Source organism: Tachypleus tridentatus, chromosome 9, assembly GCF_004210375.1.
Source record: "Tachypleus tridentatus isolate NWPU-2018 chromosome 9, ASM421037v1, whole genome shotgun sequence".
In the NCBI taxonomy this organism is placed as follows: domain Eukaryota; kingdom Metazoa; phylum Arthropoda; class Merostomata; order Xiphosura; family Limulidae; genus Tachypleus; species Tachypleus tridentatus.
This window is the reverse complement of record NC_134833.1, coordinates 34,946,623-34,961,870: the sequence shown is the minus strand read 5'-3', so window position 1 is coordinate 34,961,870 and position 15,248 is coordinate 34,946,623. Positions and strand designations below refer to the sequence as shown.

The following is a 15,248-nucleotide window of genomic DNA, read 5'->3' as shown; positions in this document are numbered from 1 at the left end:
TGCCATTGGTATTAAAGTTGTTTTTTTTACCCATATTATCTTCGTTTTTGTTGAACCCAAAATTTAAAAGACAGAGACAAGATTTAACATCTATTCTTAAAATTAGGCTGCAATTCCTAGTGTATTCTGGTTGGCTTTAACCAATTATGTGGTGGTAAAAGAAACATTGAATGAATTTTAAATATTTTTTCTAAGAGTGAAATAAAATCAAACATTCTTTTTAGTTGAGTAAAGGATAGAAGAAAATGTCTCTGTGCAAATTGGTATCTTAGTACCATAGCTGTATATAAATTATGTGTCGCACTAACAGTTTTAATCACTTATTAATTTAATCATTTTGAATTCAACACAAAATTTTATATTCTTGTTCTCATTTTGCTTTTTGAAGTTGATGTGGTGGAATACGTGTAGGCATCACATTATCAAAACGGTATTTTCTCATTTAATTACGGTATAGACAATATTTGGAATTATTTTTTTTACTGGTCAAACTATTTAGATGGAGAATTTTCTTGAAAAAAACTGATCTAGTGTTTTAAGTAATATGAAAAAAGTAGAATTAACATTGCATTATTTTATATTGTAATTAACCAAAAAGAAGGTATCATAGTGCATACCCTTCTTGTTGTTGCCAGTAAGGAGTTACTATTTAATTTTACTTTTTATCAACTTCAAAACATCATCTGCAGTCTGTCATGTTTAAACACTCAAAAACACATGGCTGACAGATTCACTCTTAACACATGGCCTGACCTTTTTGTCACATACACAAATATGCATACCTCTAACCAATAAACAGTATACATTTGACACAAAGGAACAATAAACAATAGGGAAGTCCTGAGCTTCCCTCAAGTTGTTCTGTTATGTTATATTTAGTATTTGGTGTATTGATGCTTGTGCACTACATATCACAGTGTAGTAAAGTGTTTTTTAGTGATACATATTAGAATAACACAGTAATATCAAAGTTTTATTTTAAAAAAGACTGCTTGTCCATCAGATAAAGTGAAATGATAAACTTGTTGTCCTAATGCAAATATATTTCTTGGTAAATAACAAGTTAAAGGAATTGAAAACCCCTGTAGAAATACTGACCAATTATATTTTATTTCCACCAATTTTTAACAGTTGTGTAGGATATTGAGTGTTTTAAAATAATGTATATTTTTCCATTTTTGTTTCTTTCTAGAAATCAGTTATTCAAAATCCTATCTTCAGGTATATATTAGAACAAACGCGGAAACATCAAGTTACAGAAAAACAAATATGTAGAGGGCAGGCAGAACTCCAGTACCTAGCTCGCACCTACCTTTGTTATTTAAGTAGCATAAGAAGGCAAAAGGTATGTTGTATGTTCTGTACAATGCGATGTTTTATTTAACCTAAGAATAGTACTCAGTGAAAGAATATTCAGAAAAACATGGAGATTTCTTTTTCTTTAGATGAATTTATTTTTCAAATCTAATCACTGAAATTGTCATGTCTTTCAACCTTTCATAACTAGTGTATATTTTACCTTTGGTCAGGTACATTCCCATAATTTTTCTACATTTTTGTGCAGGTGTTCTGTATGGAATGTGGTATTTTGAGGTTAAACTAATCTCCACAGAATATTAAATATTAGGTAGGTCCACCTTATAACAGGAGGATAGGAAGGATATAATATTATTAAGTAGGTCCATTTTATAACAGGAGGATAGGAAGGATATAGTATTATTAAGTAGGTCCATTTTATAACAGGAGGATAGGAAGGATATAGTATTATTAAGTAGGTCCATTTTATAACATGAGGATAGGAAGGATATAACATGAAGTTATGTTGAATTAGCTAAAACTGAGTTTAGACAAAGAAATAAACTTGATGTATTCAATGTGTAGAACACAATGAAAACATTTGGTTAATTAAAATACAGAACTTTGTGTGTGTGTGTGTGTGTGTGTGTGTGTGTACTTGCATCTGAATGCTGGATGGTCATATTTGTGAAAAAATTGGACATGGTTTCATTTCTCCAAATATATTCCTCTTATGTATGGAACATTAATGTATAAATCAAATATCTAAAAACCTAACAGCTATAATGAAAATCAACTGAAAGATTTTCTTGACCTGGTGTTATGCAACAAAAATGCATGTACATGCATACTGTACAGATCTACAAGATGTTAACATTCTGAAAAACTCCACATTAATATGAGAAGATAGGAGACATGATATTTCTGCATACTATACTGGATTGACATTTTGGTTAACAGAATGTCAAATGTCATAAATGTGTTATTCCTTATAGTTGGTTAAGGTTGCATAATGTACTCGTTAGAAACTGTTAGAAACTCGTATCACTTAAGCAGAGTGTCTCTCCTATAGAAAGGAGAGGAAGGCCCATTTCATGGGATAATTCATATTCTGGTACTAATTAATATGAGTTGAGGAATTTCCTTCTTTCTGTTGTTTGGAAGTTATGATGACAAATACATCATTGTATTATTGTGTTTTGTCTGAATTTCAGTGATAAATCAGAATTCGTTTTGCCTTTGTTCCATGCAGACATTTTCAGAAACTCCCAAACTTCTCTCAATCCCAGCAGCCAATATGAGTTGATCAAGAAGGCCAGCTAGTTTGATAAATAGACATAACATAATAAGATCTTCATAAGAACTTTAAATACATTACAAGTTCATAAATAATTCTACAGATCAGCTGTACTAACCAATGTTAAGTGACAATACAAGATGACATCTAAGTATTTATAGTTACAGAACAAGACAGCTACAGTAATGAATCAAGTTCGTACTAAATTATTTAAGATGTAGAACAAGAGAGACACTAAAATAAAACTAACTCATTTCTAGCTATTCAAAACAGAAAAATAAGACACACACTGGTAATAGGACAAATGTCATACAATGTCATTTCCTTGTTTGAAATTGTAGTGTGTCCCCTCGTAGGGCTGCATGGTAGGTGGGGACAGTGGGCACTGAAATGTTCTTATTTCATTATGGATACCCCCATTCATAAAGCAAAATAAACAAAACTGAGAAAAAAAAACGATAATTGGTAAATGGCCACAAATGAAATGACTGTTCAACAATCACCATCACAGTCAGTTTTTGTATCTAGATTTCTCATATTGCACTCATTATCTGAGGAATCCTTAGAGCAGATGTCTCCCATTTTTATTCAAAAGGGTTTAGATGGAATTGCTAGCTCCCCCAAGTTAGTAAGAAAGTTGAGCTCTAGAGACATTTTGGTGAAAACATCCTCATCGCAACACACTAAACTCTTCCTGAATTTGAAGAGCATACTGCATGCTACTCTGAATTCCTGAAGGGGAGTTATTGGTGAGAGATCCTTATTGGTTTTACCAGCAAGGTTTTTCTGCAGTGTGCTGAATTTCCACTTACGAAAACGGAATTATGATGCCTACTAATGTTCTGATTTTGATGTTTACATTACCATATCCACCTTCCACAGTTAAGGTAAGTTATCTGAACTGTAAGGTATGGACATACATTCCCAGCCCTCTCGGATGTTTCCAGTGTTTAGTCACTCATAGATATCATGTCATGGTTCTTTAACGTGTGCTTGTTGTGGTGACAAAGATCACTATGCCTACGAGTGTGAAATGAAACTTCACTGTGTTAACTGTAGTGGTTCACACCCCTCTTACTCTGGTTCTTACCCTATGTGGGTGGAGGAGAAAGAAATGCAATGCTTGAAGAACAGTGAACTATATTTCTTACTCAGAGGCTCAGAAGTTATTCTCCCCTCCATCTCAGCATACACTGATGCACTCTCTTTTACTGCTATAGTGGGAGTATGGACAGATCTCTCTGTGCCTCCAACATAATCATTTGCAAAACGTCTGAAGAGTCTTTTAGTTAAAATAGCTGGCAAATCTATGTTTACTCCAATCTCTGTCCTTGCCACTCCTTCCAATGACTGTCCAGGTCCACTTCCTTTTGGCTCTGGGTTTGGGTATTTCAACAGGTCCATCTTCTTCTCCAGCCCCAAGATATAAAACGATTATTTGTTCCTGCCTTCAGTTGCTGGATTCTTCATCCACAGACAGAGACCTGTCTACTCAGCCTAGGGCAGGATCTGTGGAGGTAAATAGACCACCATCCAATAAAGAAAAAATATGGGTTTAAAACAGAAGGGCTCCCCACCCCATTCTACTTCACATGAATAAAAATGACCACTTTGATACAATGTAACTGTTGGGGTTTTTGTTCAAATACAGATGACATTAAGGATTTGATTGCTTCTTATCATCCTGTGTGTTTCTCTTCACAAGAAACGTTTCTGAAATCTGCCAATGCAGTCATCTTTTGGCAGTTTTCTTAAGGGAGCAGGATAACTGTGTTATGGTTATTTATTTTGTGTGTTTTTTTAACTTGGTGTACATGTGAGAGAATAATTGCAAATTGCTTTTTCCATGCTGAAGAATCATTCTACGTATTTCATTATGAAGTGTGTTTCAAAGGTTTTTCTTTTGAACAGTTCATTTTTATTATGAAATATTGTGCAGCATAGTTAATTTTTTAGATTAAAGTTAGAGGATTTTTTAAAATTATATAACTAATGTACTGTTTTATTTTAAGTCTTAGTTTAAAGGATATTCACATTGTATTGAAGGACAGTTCTTTGTGAAATGTAATAAGTCTAGTTCTTTTTTTCAATGGTTGTGTGTGTGTGTGTGTGTGTGTGTGTGTTTAAAAACAAAGGAAAGTTAATATTTTCTTTGACCATAACATAAGTTTAAAATTTAATGGTTTTAAGTTAAATTTTAACTGTTAACTTGAAGACAAGCCTGAAACAGAGAAGGGAGGAAAAGTGAGATACACAGGCTTATCAATGTTTTTGTCCTGCTTTATGATAGATGGAAATGTTGAAATGTTTTTGTTTAATTAAGTTTCTATACAGTTTTAGTACAAGTATGAAGTCCAGAGAAATGTTTAAATTTGTCCTATTGTAGATGATTTTCTCTAGCAGATTTTATCTACTTTTCTTGAGAGTATGTTACTTTTGTAGATCTACCATGTCAAGCTGTAGCTTCCTTCTTTCAAGACTGTATTTTTTTTTATAAATACTAGGATCACAAAAGTAGAGCTAAGAAACAAATTTTTCTTCTTGAAAGAAAGCTTGTATAATTTCTCCTGCAATGGTCACAATATGACTGGTCATTCTCTGACAGTATTCGTCTGCGCAACATAAAGACATCATCGACTCAGCCAGTAAATGATCTTGCACTCATTGAGCTTTCTAACATTTAGTATGCTGCACGAGTACGCACGCTACGTTGTTTTGTGTTTGTAGATGAATATTGTGTTCATTTTTTAACAAGCTTTTCCAGCCGTATTTCTTTCACTATAGAACAATGAAGTTTTGAGACAAACATTGCTCTTCAGATTTCTCGTTCGATTCATTTCTTAAAACAAACCCAATACTCATTTGGAAATTCAATTTTACATGAAAATACTGTACTGGTCACTTGGTATTAGTGTAATGTAGTTTGAATGGCATAAAAATAAGTTAATCCTATTGTAACGTTCCACGTGAGAACGTCAGCGTTTTTAGAACAAAAAAAGATCATGATATTAAGAATACGTTTTTAAGCATTTAAAATGAACTAATGAAATGATTTTAATATTAGATTTAATAAACCTCTAAGAAAATTAGTCTGTCAAACAATTTTGAAAGTAGGCCTAGTAGTGAAATTCTGAATGAGATTACTTGGCTTTGATACTCAAGAAGTAGTGAAGTTTCAACAATTGATTATTGTGTTGAAATGAAAAATATTGTGTATGAAAATGTACAGGGTGTTGGGAAAGTCACTGTGCACTTTTATATATTTATTAACAGACATGTTTCAATATAGAACACAGGAGGTAAATATGAATGATAATTATAAACAATGTTGAAAATGACCCCCGTTGGCATCAACACAGGCCTGGATCCTTCTTATGTTGTTTCTAAACACCGCTATCAGTTGATGGTTTGAAATAGACTGAATAACATATGATTACAAAACTGCTCAGTGACTTTCCGAACACCCTGTAGAATATTTTAACAAGTTTAACAGATGATTCAATAAGAATCAAACTTTATATTCTGTCAGTTTCAAAACAAAATATATCGGAAACCGCTCTACATAGATACATCACTGTATACGAACATGAACTACATAAAATGGAAATCGTATGAAAAAACAAAATACTTTCGTATTTTCTGTGAATCTGTGATATATCTTATAAGAAAAAGCATGCAAGTTATTACTGTTATTGCTTTTCACACATCTGCCATCTTGTATTATCGATATATTAATCAGTTATTACTAATTTCTTTGAACCTTTAGTGACTAAGCGATAAACTCGAGGGATTCTAACTCAGGGGTTAAATCCATGAGGTGCAAGTGACACAGGTAGTCCACTGTACAGTGTTTTACTTAAGAACAAATAAATAGTTTCTATAAATATACTATCAGTTTACGTATTTTCGAGTAAACTATGAAATTACGTGTCTCCTGTTTTATTAGATTTCAGGTTGGGTTGTAGATATTCACGACAAATGTTTTGGAATTATGGTCTGTTTAGAACAGTGAAATTTTTTTTCAACGTGTTGAAACTGGCATTAAGTCATGTGCCCCACTATAGTTGTTACTTATCTCAACAGCCAGTACATTCCAATGGCTGACTGATACTCGTATTTTGCAGAACACGACACAAACTTTAATCACGTGTACAATAACGAACATCCTGTGCTGTAACTTTTAACAGTTTCTATGGATATTTTTACTTTTTTTTTGTTAAATATAATGATAGGTATGGCACTCGGAGGTTGTGAAATTGTTTCAGAATTAAATGAAGGTAGTCGATCCTTAGTATGCAAGTGACGACTTATTTTACCCCCACCCTCATGCCCATAGTTGTACAAACAACGCAGCCTGGTTAACTAATGAATGAAAATTTGTTGTAATATTTTTACCAATGCTATAAGTGTAGCTACCAGTTTGGTCGCACTTTTTTCTCTTACCTGAAGTGTTTTTGCTTAGATACTTAATAACAAGCTGGTGAATCGGTTTTTCTAATCGTTTTAGGTTTCAGTTTTCTTATGCCTTACATTGTGTACATCTAGTTAATTTGTCGTATAGAGCTGCTTTATTATTTTGCTGCTGTTGTTGTTTAGTTTTACTTTATAGAGCTAGCTAGTTCTTCATTAGAAAGTACTAGTAAATACCAAATGTTTACAGAGGACATCAGAAAAAATATTCCTGGCATATTCATGTTACCTGTGAGCTGATTCGTTGACTCACAAACTAGACATTTATACATACATAAATATGTAGACATATATACAGGGTGGCCCGTAAGTCCCTGCCCATCCATATATCTTGTGTGTCCAGTGTATCTGTGTGCTGTCCCTCATTCTCGCTGCATAATTATGTTACCCCATGTTCTGTGAGACATCTTCCTCAACATAGCAGGGGTTATTGTTCCAAATGCCGCGGCAACAGCTGCCTTCAACTCATCATTAGTATTATAACGTTGTTTAGACACAATATATGGATGGCTAGGGACTTACGGGCTACCCTATATATTGTATTTTAAGCAAGGGATTGATTCGGTGAAGTGTAGAAACATATTTATATGTGACTATCGTTATTTATTGAATGGTTGAGACCAAACCTGACTGAAATTATAATATTTGAAATAAACAGTATCAGTATATTGTTCCTTTAAATCATGTATAAAGATTAACTGCGTAAGCTTTCCGTAGAAAAGTTATTAATATTTGTTGTTTTTTTCTAACGAAGGACGCATAAAGAGGATTGGAGAACCTCTCAATTACCTTTCTGTACTAACAAGTCGCTCTGTTAGAACCTCCCTACCCGCGATTGATTGGTTTGTCTGAAAGCTCTTAGACACCATATTGTCAGTCTAGTAACTGATTGTTTGAAAAAGCATTTGAACGTGTTTGTAATATGCAACAGACGCCAGACTGGTCCCAACTGACCCATTCGATCAACAGTGACCAGGTTTTGACATGTCTAACAGTATCACTCGAATGGCATTGCAGAACTTGTTAAATGGCGCCGACTCGTCGGAAAGCGGTTTCAATCGGACACAAACAGAAAGTGTTTATCAGTGTATACTGTGGATTATAGTAATAAATAGCTGAGAGCGGGTAGATGACTCGTTTTTTTCTCTCAGTTGACACCTAAGTGTCACAGTAATAAGACTGTAAGCGTATAGGACTAAAAACCGGGTTTTTAGTGCCCGTGGTGGGAAGTGCACAAATAATCCTTTGCGTAGCTTTGCGCTCAACAAATTGGTACTGTAATGATAATAAAATGACGCTGAAGAAACTCGCGCGACCAGTTGAACGTGCTTGCTTTATTCTAACCGCAAAAGTTACTAGTGGGGATAACTGTTTAGAAACGCAACTATGGGAGGGTTTGGTCCTTTGATTTCCTCAGAAGGTATAATAATATCTAGTGTATCTAAAACTTGTTATCAATCGTGTTCCTTCTATAAATGAACAAGAACATTCTTGAGACAGTAATGCACCGATTCATAATGTTTTAAATAAACGAAACTAGATCAAAAATCATCACACTGACTTCATTAATTTTTATTAGCCAATACGGTCGCCGCATTTTGAAACCGATCAACCAGCTGTGGGGTGTATGTAAGTGTCGCATTCACCAACACGAGCAGTTATTTGCTGACATCTGAGATCCACTTAATGACAGTAATCTTCAATGGATTGAATAGGGTCTTATTAGATACCGTCGTTTCCTTGTACATTCTAATACCAGGACCATTTTAATCAATCAGTGCAGTGAACGGTGATTCAACCGTGCATTTTAGTTGACGGTCCAGTTAAACTGACCAGTCAGCGTATAAATATTTGAAACATTTTTCGCCGTTCAGTTTCTCGCGAGTTCAAATTCCTATCCCACTAAATATGCTCGCCTTTTAAGCCGTGGAGGCGTTCTAATGTTACGGTCAAATCCTACTGTTTGTTAATAAGAGTAGTTTGAGTTGGCGGTGGCTGGTGACGACTAGCTGTCTTTTCTTTAGTTTTTTGCTGCTAAACTAGGGACAGTTAGCGCAGATAGATCTCGTGTGTGGCGCGAAATTTAAAACAAACAACCATTTTCGCCGTTTTCTTTTAATGAGCATCGTTGTTATTCATTACTAAACAGCTAAGTACAAGTACCATAGCATAGTTTAAATAGTTGTACTAACACATCACCAGTCACGGTATTGACCGAATGTTTCTGCCAGGCTGAAAAATCATTTTATCAGAGCCATTGAAAGTTTACATTCTAAATGTTATTCTGTGAAATCTAATTTTCTTTCTTGTTTTTTTCTTGTATCAATTTTGGCACAATGTTGTTTGAATGCAATTCTAGCTTGCCATTCATTGATCCCTTTGAGACCATTGTGATGTTTTATGTCTTACATTTAAATGTAGTACAAGGTTGTTTATTTCTGTCACCACCCCTAAATTTTCACCAGTAAATTAACATGTAAAATTTATGAATCGGAGAACACAAGGAAAGTAATTGTTGAGTGTTTCAGTCATGCTAAGAGCCACTCAAGAATAGCATAGAGTAAATCTACATTTTCATTTTTTAAGTTACGTCACATTTTCAAATGTGAATGACATTATGATTTAATGTAGGATATTCTGTTTGGGAAATAAAATTGGTCATTAATATTATTCATGCCTGTTCTCTCATTATGTCAATCAATAATGTTGAGCTTTGTCTGCGTGCACAGCTTTTCAAACGAGAAACAAATGCTCAAGCAGGCACCACAGTTCGCAGTGTATTGTTTCATCAGTTCTGTATCCACAAAACTTTATTTATAAAATTATGACGTGTAGTACCCGAGTTTGTACGTATTACAAGGTATTTCAGGTTATTCTCGGTTTCAGCAGGAAATAACTAACAAGTACGTGTGTGAACAAAATGTTGCGTAATTCTCGAGATTAGCAAGTTAGTATGACAACATGCTTGTTATCGCAAGGTGTGTCTCGTGATTTATCTTAAGCTCCAGATTTGTTTTAAATTTCGCCCAAAGCTACACCAGCAATATCTGCTCCAAACGCCAATAATTTATCAGTGTAAGACTAGAAAGAAGGCAATTAATCATCACCAACCCACCGCCAAATCTTGGGCTACTCTTTTAACAACGAATAGTGGGATTGACTGAACCATTACAACGCCCCTACGGCTGAGAAGGCGAACATGTTTTGTGGGACAGGGGTTCGTGCCCGCGACCTTCAGATGCCAAGTCAAGTGCCCTAATCATCTATTCATGCCAGAACCTAAGTTCCAGGTATCTTGGGTCCATGTTTTATTTGGAAGCTGTGTTGCTATAGTATAAACATATTGGTTGCGAAAAATACTGAAGTAAATTGTGCATTCTGTGTTTTATTACTTTACTTTACTGGATTTTTTAAGTTATTTTATTCTTTTGTCATTTAGTTTTGTGTGCAGTTCAATATGATAAACATTTAATATGCGAAAACTAAAACATTTTAAATCTCATTTTGCCATGTATGCTGGAGGAATAAATATACTTTCAAACGCACAAAGTTATTATCATTCCTTTTCCAGTTAATCACCCGTTATTTCAAAAGATGTCCAGTCATCCACGTGTGTAACATAAGTGATCGACGAAACTTACCTTATTACGTAATAAAATTAAAATCATTGATTGCTCAGTGACGTATGATTGTAACTAAAGTTTAAGCATTTAAACTGGTCGTTAGTGATATATAAGGAAACGTCGTATCAAAACGTGAAATCAAATAATAATAATAATAATAATATACATTTACTAATTGGATTAAACTTGTATACGTTATCTTAATATTGTGGAATATCGTAATACAAAATTAGTGAAGGTACAGTTTTTCATCAATGTTGATATGATAACCGATTAAAATTGTAACTAATATTATGAAAACAATAATGTGAATAGACATACATGATGAAATTTAAAAATAAATACAGGTAGAATAATGTGTGCTCAGTGAGGGTATTTAATGAAAGGTCTTAGTAATTATCAATAATTTATTTATAAAAATACACATAATATGGGAGTGTATTAAATACTCAATTAACGTTTATGAAAAGCATTTCTGTTAAATATCGTAGATATTTGTGTTTCTTAAACAATATAAATGCGAGACCTTTGATGGAGTTTCTACTTAAATTTCCAAATGTGAGTTCATAATTAAAACAGACACGCACGAAAGGTTAAGCTTGAATAAAGTTATGAGCTATGTATGAACAGACAACGTACTGCGCCTTTGCGTTTCGTTAATAACGTCCTTGACAAAATTATATCGCTGTGTATAATGTTGCAAGTAAAGAATATGACGTACGTACTTCTCACACGTAATCAAGTCTTATAATCGATTTTATTTTATAGTCGACAAAATTATTTTACTGAATTTATAGATACAATATTCTGATAGTGAAAGGCTTAGGACATTCTAAAAGTAATTATAAGCTTATTTAAAAGGTTTGTTTTAAACTCGAAGCCGTTTTGGGTTTTGTAATAAAAAATTTAAAGCACTAAAATAACTAGAAAATCTCCGTTGACCAAATGTGCTAAAATATAATTAAAAAACTAAGATAGGTATATGTTAGTGTATTTATTACGAGCAGTTTAAAAAACGTGCGTCGTAAACGCACGTATAAATAGGAAAAGACTTTCCATTTTCCTGGTTCATTGATTTATAATAATCGTTTGTGATCGGATAAATAGGTTTTAGTAATTATCTTTATGAAAAACATTATAAAGAAGTATTTGTATAAAGGCGTTATAGAGACCTTAAATAAATCGAGGGTATAAAAACAAGTTCGTAAGTACATTTAAAACATGGATTGGATAACCTATAAAACAAATATTTAATCTTCCAAAGTGTAGCGTAAATTTTATTCACTGATATATTTTAGTGACTTATGATGTGGACTTTACATCATGCATATATAAAAAAAAGTTTCAACTCAAAATTAGATGAGTGACTCTATTGCTTGTATGTTTTTGGTACCCTCTTATGTTAGGCTTAAGTAACAATCATTTTCTTTGCACAACCTCAAATTTTCCTATGTGTATCAAGAATCTATAATTTACAACTTCAACATTCCCCCTTCCTTTGTTTTTTGACCAAATAATGATAGTACAGTTTATTTTAAAACTAATTGACCTAAACATTGATTGTTGATAGCCACGCACCTCTTCAAGGTGTGGCACACAGATATACTGGATACATAAGATATATGGATGGGTAGGGACTTACGGGCCACCCTGTACTTTGATTTAATTCTTACTCGTCTGAATTCAATATATATAGTTGTTTTTATTTAAACATTTCAATAATTAAAGCATTAGGAAAGATGGAAAAAGAATTATTTAAATTGTGAACGTTTAAATAAACCTTCACTGTAATAAGAGTATAAATGTACAGGCTTGGAAGAAAGTGGTTATAGAATTGTTTAATTTAAAACATAATTTCTTACGTAATTTCTTTGTAAAATTTTCATTAATACCAACTCTATTTTTGCTGGACTCTGTATATGGCATCGTATCACATAACTGCTGATCAGAATTGAAGATCAGTAGGCTGCGGTTGTAGCTTGTGAGAACTAGAAACAATGACTAAACAGTTTAAGTGATTATGTAATAAGTGAGTTCAGTTACAGCTTTAGACATTGGCGTTTGTTAATGTAAGGTGACATGGTATTAAAAGGTCATATGAGAAGCCATGCTAGTGCTATTGGAGCTGTATTTAATCAAGAGTTGAATAACACACACACACACAAATAAACACGTACAAATATTCAAATTTTTAACGTTCCAAAAATACAGTTATCAAAGACGTAGTAAAAATTCAAGAGATTGTATTGTTAAAAGCGAAGTGAAAAACACCTTTTCAAAATATGACCATTCCATTTAATCGAGAGAGAGGCAGTTACAGGTTGGATGTTCAATCATATAATTTCTCTGGGTTACTTATCTTTGCCCAAATTCAAGTACATGAGAACAATATCTAACAATACAAGTAGATTTGAGAACAGTGACTTGTGCTGAATTAGGACATTTCTTTTTCAAGTTGTTACTAATCCAGTCATAACAATATTATATAACTGTTTTCGTAAATTACATTTCAAGGGAAAATGTGTTTATTTTGAATATTTTACAAAGATATGTTCACTAGTCGTTCCTAATTTTGAACTCAGACTAAACAGAAGATAGCTGATTACCAGCACCAACCGTCAATTCTTGGGCTACTCTGATCCAATAGCAGGATTTGACCGTCACTTTTGCAACGCAATCATGGCCCCAAACTATAGTGCGCAATTTTGTGACGATGATACTCGAACCATGTATTATCGAATTCACAGTCCGATATGCTGTCCACTAGGCCATGCCTTGCGTTACTTAACAGAAATGGAGATAAATGATTATTCGTCACACAGAGGTAGTTATTTGTACTGAATTGCTTGTATGGCTCATCTGATGAAGAATTCATCACACGGATCGAATCCTTTATCCATCTGAAAACTTCAGTCGACGTAACAACGCTACAACAAATCCTATAGTCTTTCAAAGGTCTTTCAAACTGGAGAGTGGAGGATTATAAAAAAGCGAAACGTGCATATAAACAAACGAAAAAGTATCATTGTTTGTTCCTTTTCTAATGAATGTTTATTTTGTATCATTGTTTGTTCCTTTTCTAATGAATGTTTATTTTGTATCATTGTTTGTTCCTTTTCTAATGAATGTTTATTTTGTATCATTGTTTGTTCCTTTTCTAATGAATGTTTATTTTGTATCATTGTTTGTTCCTTTTCTAATGAATGTTTATTTTGTATCATTGTTTGTTCCTTTTCTAATGAATGTTTATTTTGTATCATTGTTTGTTCCTTTTCTAATGAATGTTTATTTTGTATCATTGTTTGTTCCTTTTCTAATGAATGTTTATTTTGTATCATTGTTTGTTCCTTTTCTAATGAATGTTTATTTTGTATCATTGTTTGTTCCTTTTCTAATGAATGTTTATTTTGTATCATTGTTTGTTCCTTTTCTAATGAATGTTTATTTTGTATCATTGTTTGTTCCTTTTCTAATGAATGTTTATTTTGTATCATTGTTTGTTCCTTTTCTAATGAATGTTTATTTTGTATCATTGTTTGTTCCTTTTCTAATGAATGTTTATTTTGTATCATTGTTTGTTCCTTTTCTAATGAATGTTTATTTTGTATCATTGTTTGTTCCTTTTCTAATGAATGTTTATTTTGTATCATTGTTTGTTCCTTTTCTAATGAATGTTTATTTTGTATCATTGTTTGTTCCTTTTCTAATGAATGTTTGTTGTATCATTGTTTGTTCCTTTTCTAATGAATGTTTGTTGTATCATTGTTTGTTCCTTTTCTAATGAATGTTTATGTTGTATCGTTGTTTGTTTCTTTTCTAACGAATGTTTATGTTACATCGTTGTTTGTTTCTTTTCTAACGAATGTTTATGTTGTATCGTTGTTTGCTTCTTTTCTAACGAATGTTTATGTTGTATCGTTGTTTGCTTCTTTTCTAACGAATGTTTATGTTACATCGTTGTTTGTTTCTTTTCTAACGAATGTTTATGTTACATCGTTGTTTGTTTCTTTTCTAACGAATGTTTATGTTGTATCGTTGTTTGCTTCTTTTCTAACCAATGTTTATGTTACATCGTTGTTTGTTTCTTTTCTAACGAATGTTTATGTTACATCGTTGTTTGTTTCTTTTCTAACGAATGTTTATGTTGTATCGTTGTTTGTTTCTTTTCTAACCAATGTTTATGTTGTATCGTTGTTTGTTTCTAACGAATGTTTGTTGTATCGTTGTTTGTTTCTTTTCTAATGAATGTTTATGTTGTATCGTTGTTTGCTTCTTTTCTAACGAATGTTTATGTTGTATCGTTTTGTTTCTTTTCTAACGAATGTTTATGTTGTATCGTTGTTTGTTTCTTTTCTAACGAATGTTTATGTTACATCGTTGTTTGTTTCTTTTCTAACGAATGTTTATGTTACATCGTTGTTTGTTTCTTTTCTAACGAATGTTTATGTTGTATCGTTGTTTGCTTCTTTTCTAACCAATGTTTATGTTACATCGTTGTTTGTTTCTTTTCTAACGAATGTTTGTTACATCGTTGTTTGTTTCTTTTCTAACGAATGTTTATG

At 32.8% G+C, this 15,248-nt stretch overlaps 1 protein-coding gene across 2 annotated transcripts in view; it reads left to right on the top strand.

Moving 5' to 3' along the window:
• Window positions 1-521: 521 nt before the first annotated feature.
• Window positions 522-15,248, top strand: part of LOC143225045 (protein FMC1 homolog) — a 38,986-nt gene continuing 24,259 nt past the window's right edge. The window contains exons 1-3 of one of the 2 annotated variants that reach the window (XM_076453728.1): window positions 522-1,051; window positions 1,193-1,345; window positions 5,098-5,248. In XM_076453728.1, the coding sequence (XP_076309843.1) occupies window positions 1,034-1,051; window positions 1,193-1,345; window positions 5,098-5,154 (228 nt within the window). In that variant the 5' untranslated portion in view covers window positions 522-1,033 and the 3' untranslated portion in view covers window positions 5,155-5,248. Of the gene's footprint in view, window positions 1,052-1,192; window positions 1,346-5,097; window positions 5,249-15,248 lie in introns of those variants that run through there. The other variant, XM_076453727.1, reaches the window with a different exon arrangement.